The 5,599-nt window shown below is 36.4% G+C and overlaps 1 protein-coding gene across 1 annotated transcript; it reads right to left on the bottom strand.

Moving 5' to 3' along the window:
* Nucleotides 1-2,505: 2,505 nt before the first annotated feature.
* LOC124959043 (olfactory receptor 5B3-like) lies at nucleotides 2,506-3,441 on the bottom strand. Its single transcript, XM_047517695.1, has one exon. The coding sequence runs from the start codon at nucleotides 3,436-3,438 to the stop codon at nucleotides 2,506-2,508; it is 933 nt and encodes a 310-aa protein (XP_047373651.1). The 5' UTR covers nucleotides 3,439-3,441.
* Nucleotides 3,442-5,599: the final 2,158 nt, after the last annotated feature.

Genomic DNA, 5,599 nt, shown 5'->3' with positions numbered 1-5,599 from the left:
TAAAAAATAATAATGAAAGTAGGCAAGGGAGGAAGTACACTAAAAGAAAAGCTAATCAAAGGAAAAACCAAATGAAAATCAAATATAAGCCAAAATGACTAGGAATGCAAATTCTATCTCAATAATAACCCTGAATGTTAATGCCCTAAACTCATTAATCAAAAGACAGACTGGCAGATTGGATTTTTAAAAAGATACAACAATAGGCTGCCTTCAAGAGACTTATCTCATAGGAAAAGACATCCACAGACTGAAGGTGAAAAGATGGGGAAAAAATATCTTGCACATTGAGTGTGTAAACAAGCAGGACTTCCATTCTTATATCAGATAAAGTGGACTTCAAGTCAAAGTTAATCAGAAGGGACAAAGAAGGACATTTCTTTCTGCTGAAGGGACTTATACATCAACAAGACATAATGATTGCAAATAGGTATGCCTGCAAAATGGAGCATCTATGTACATCCAACAAACACTCCTCAATTTCAAGAATCAAATAGACCACGTTTATTTGATGTGCTACTTATTATTTAACAACATGTCAGTTTGAAGAAAAAATTTTGAGATGCTTTGAAATGATCTGCTCCATAGTGGGATTTCCAAAAATCCTGTTGTCTTAAAGTCAGGAGGGTGAGCACTGATTGAGACTATTAAAAAATAAAGTGTTTAAACAAAGCAGAAAATTAGTGTGTCTCTAGAAATGCACTGCACATTGACTTAGGCTTATCTCATGCAAGACTCACTATTATCATCTACATTTCAAAGGTCAACTATTAGGACAATTGCACTCAAAGCTCAACTATTTTTTCACTTATTTAACAAATGTGCATTTCAACTCACTCTAATACACAATTATTCAGGTACAGGTTATCATGATGTGAGCAATACAGAGAAAGTCAATGCTAACACAGAGTTCACATTCTGGTTGGAGATGATAAAGCCCAAGAAAGCAAATATATACGAGGTAAGGGTTGACAAGGACTAAAGTATGACTTGTGTTAAAGGACAGTTTATTTGGTGAGCAAACAATGACTATTTTATGAAGGTGGTCGGAGAAGGACTCTATGACAAGCGAACATTACTTCAAAGGCCTGAATGGAATGAGAGCATTTCGCCCAGGCAACAGCAAGTGCAAAGGCCCTGAGGCCTGAGCATGCTTGAAATTGAAATAGTGAGGAATTCATTTAGAATGAAGAGGGTTGAAACACCAGGGGAATAACAAGAAAGAATATAACTAAAGTGAAAAAAAGAATGACAGCATTAACAATTTCAAAGAATGTGTAAAATGTACAGTATTAGTTTATAAAATTTTTAAATAATCTGAAAAATGCTACTAATTCATATTAATATGAACACATTAAAATGATTGTATTGTTTCTGCATTTGTCTGATACTTTGGCACTTATTGCCTTGAGAGTTAAAACATAAATATTTGATGTATACAATGACTCAAACAGAAATATTAAATCATATGAGATGGCAGATTTATGTATCTCTTGTTAAAAGATGCAAAGAAAAGGCACATACTTTTATATAATAATATATCATAGTTTCTCATCTTAGAACTCTTAGAACGGTAAGGAAAGACATTTTAGAAATTTATTTTATAGTTATATTCTAGGCAAGTGGTCTACCACTGAGCTACATCTCCAGCCCATACATTTATATTCTAATACACAAGTTAAATATCGATCTGAAATCATAGTTGTCAAACACTCATCTACTAGTCAGGGTTCTCCAGGGATCAGGTGACGGTGGAAGCTGAGAAGGGCCATGCTCTGCTGTCGGCAAACCAGACAGGAAGGGTGGTAAAGTGATCCAGTCTGAGTTCAAAGGCATGAGAGGAAAGATGTGGCCTGGATACTGTAAGTCGGGGAGGCTGAAGACGTGAGAGTCAGTAGCTCTGATGTTCAGGAATGAGAGAACACAGATGTCCCAATAAATACAGAGACAGAATTAGAGAAAGAGAGAAATTCCCCTTTCTTTACCTATTTGCTCTACTCAACCAAGTCTTCGAATGTTTGGGTGACTGATACCCACACTGATAATAGAAGACATTCTTCTAAATCTACTGCTTCAAAGAATAGTCTCTTTTGAAAATATCATCAAGGACACACACAAAATGTTTAAACACCTTCTGAGTAAACGTTAGTCCGGTCAAATGAACTACCGTACATACCCACATCACATTTACTACCAGTAGGTTTACCAGTTTGTATTGACACGTGGTAGATAAAAGTTAAATAATAAATATTTTAATCAGGATTTTGACAAACAGAACCACAAGATATCATAGACATTCTCATTAAGATATTCCAATACCGAATGCAATGCTTCTTTTTTTTTTTTTTTTTTTTCCTGGACAACAGACTTATGCAAGATAAGGATAAGACTTCAGTAAATTAACATCACTGTGGGTCTTAAGATGTGACGCAAACCTGAACAAGATCTTACAAGACTGAATACTAGTATACAGATCTCAAAATAGTTAATTCTAAAACTTAAAGATTATATATATTTCCTCTCTAAAAAAATCTTTGCAAATGCACTCTTGACCTCCTTGTTCCTCAGGCTGTAGACCACAGGGTTCAGCATAGGGATGACCATAGTGTAGAACACAGATGCAATTTTGTCAGTGTCCAAGGAGTGGCTGGAGCTGGGCTGTAAGTACATGAAGATAACTGTCCCATAGAAAATGGAGACAGCAGTGAGGTGGGAGGCACAGGTGGACAGAGCCTTCCCATGTCCTGCACCTGAGCGCATCTTTAGAATGGTGATAAAAAGCAATATATAGGATATTAAGATAACAAGGAGAGCAAAAAAGACATTGAAGCTGGCAACATAAATAAGAACCAGATCATTCACTTTTCTGCTAGAGCAAGAAAGAGTCATAACTGCTGGAATATCACAGAAAAAATGGTGGACCACATTGGACTTACAGAAAAAGAGAATGAACGTGTTCCCAGTGTAGACTGAGGCACTCAAAAAGCCACAGACATAGCAGCCTATGACCAGACTTGCACACACCCTGGTTGTCATGGTGGTGGTGTAGTGCAGGGGCTGACACACTGCAGCATAGCGATCATAGGCCATTGAGGCCAAGAGGTAGTTTTCCACAGTAGCAAAACCTGTAACAAAGAACATCTGACCAGCACAAGCGTTGTAGGAGATGACCTTATTATGTCCTGGGAGGAGCCCATCCATGACTGTGGGAGTGACAGCTGAAGAGTAGCAAAAGTCCACCAGAGACAGGTTGCCAAGGAAGAAGTACATGGGAGTGTGGAGACGGGAGTCCAAGACAATCAACAGGATCATCCCCAGGTTCCCATCCAGAGTGATGGTGTAGATGAGCAGGAACGTCAGAAAGAGGGGAAGCTGCAGACCCAGGTCACTGGTCAGTCCCAGCAGGATGAACTCTGTCACTTCTGTCCTGTTCTCCATCAATGTTACATGAGAATTTCTAGATGTTCTGTAACCTTGAGAAGAAAGGAACAGAATGATAAAGAAACAGAATTGAATAAGAAAGTATTGAGTGTAAGATGTATTGTTCTATTGTAACAGCAATTTGCACCCTAACATTCTCCAGAAATAGCGGGGGCTTGAAAACCAAATTCAGTGTTTTACATTTCAGAGAGAATAATATTCTGAATCTGAGGAATCATAGATAACCATACTCCCCATTTGGAAATTTTACCCATTTGTTAACTGATATGTAGAAAATTTAATTACTTGATAAAAAAATTATTTGTGTGGGTGAATCTATGGGTTAATCCACTTCTCCTGAGTTTAGTAAAAGCTGACCCCTCTATATTTCTCATCCAAAAAGAATTCTGTAGACAATTTAGGTGTGCATTTCCTGTCCTTTGTCAACAGCACTATAAGTCTGTTTGGTTGTTATGCTCATGCAAATTTATTAAGTAAATTATTCACATTCACACAAGTGTTATTTATCAGCCTCTGCTCTGGACCTAAGCCAACGTTAAACCCATGCTCAGAAAGTTTCCTAAATCTAGGGGTCTAAAGTGAATGTCAATCAGTGTTTGGGATTTCACAGTGAACTGGGGGAGTAATTGATTAGGTAGTAATCTACTTTTATTCCATATATGAAGGTATATCATCAGATAATCTGATACAGAGTTTAGAAAGAGATGTAAACCTACCCTTTACCACCTAAGAGTCACTAGTTCTAGATTAACTGCTCTGAACATCATATTTCCATCTGCAAAATGAAGACAGTACTGAGACCCACTTGGAACACTATTGTGATAGCTAACGTGATACATAAAGAAAATAAAAAGCACATCTTGATGAGTGCTAGCTATCATATTATTATTAGGAGGCGATAAATGTTCACATTTTGGTTTTGTTTTTTGTGGGAAATTATTTGGATTTTTTTTTATCAAGGTGGATGTTGACATGCATACCTTCACCTGTGATGATTTGGAAGTCTCAAAGCTTGTCTTACCAATTTTCCTTTTCTCTCCCACTTGGATCACTAAGATTTTTTGTGTACTCCAATGTTTCTAAGTCTCTCCTTAGCCAACCATAAAATTAAAACTCCTGTAACTCCATGTTGACTGATCTTATTAACATTTTCTTCCTTAAAATTCATATTTTGGTTTGGGTAACAGAATCCATTGTAATTAAAACTTCTCTCATTACTATCATAACATAACCAAATCACATCAATCAATAAAGACCCTATGATAGATATTTTGATGTTACTATCATAGACTCATTTCAGCTTTTAGAAATATTTTGAAGATATTTCTTTCTGTTGCCAAATAACTCATAGGTATGGGTTGCCCACTGCTTTTGTGCAACATACATTCTCACTGATGTTTATAGCATATAGAGCTTACCACTTTGCTAGATAGAGGTTAAAGAACAATTTATCCAAAGTGTTGACTTTGAAATGAAAAATCAGCCATGGAGTATTAGTGCCATTATAAGAGGTTCCATTCAAGTTCCAAGTTCTCTAAGGCAGAGAAAAACGGAGAAAAGAAAATTAACATGGATCCGGTTCCAAATCTACCATAAATTCTTTCTGTACTGTGGGTAGAATCACTTACCTCTTTGTTTTATGGAAAATAAGCATGATACTATTACTTCTCTCACACATAATTCACAGATCATGTTTGTAAATAAATGAAAGGCACAGAATTTTGCATGAAGATGTTATCATTTAAAAATCAATCATTGTGCCATTTATATTTGGGTGTTTTCCCTGACCATGGTTCAAAGTTTAGAGCAAGTCCTCACGTCAGAAGAAAGTCTGCAAGCACTAACAATGATTATCTCCCAGATGAAAGAAAATCCTTCAATGGAGCAAGGCATACAAGGTACACCTCTTAAAACAATGCTATTCTGAGTCATTCTGGGATTTCAGAAACTAATACATGAGGATCTGGAGAGGATTATACAGACTTCAATCTCTCTGGAGATTTTTCTCATGAGACTATCTACAGATCCACATCTGGTTTTCCTAGGAAAATAGTAATTAAGCAACCCATGGAGATTAAGCTGGTTATTATATTTTTGATTTACACTTACTTTAACCAATAAATGGAAACCTAAAAATTGTACAAAATGATTAGTGTCC

The sequence above is a fragment of the Sciurus carolinensis genome, chromosome 11 (assembly GCF_902686445.1).
Source record: "Sciurus carolinensis chromosome 11, mSciCar1.2, whole genome shotgun sequence".
Classification (NCBI taxonomy): domain Eukaryota; kingdom Metazoa; phylum Chordata; class Mammalia; order Rodentia; family Sciuridae; genus Sciurus; species Sciurus carolinensis.
Note: the sequence above shows the minus strand (reverse complement) of the source record. Positions and strands in the feature narration are given on the sequence as shown.

Excerpts from the sequence above, each read along its gene's own strand:
- LOC124959043 (XM_047517695.1), bottom strand. The coding sequence starts at position 3,438 with ATGGAGAACAGGACAGAAGTGACAGAGTTCATCCTGCTGGGACTGACC.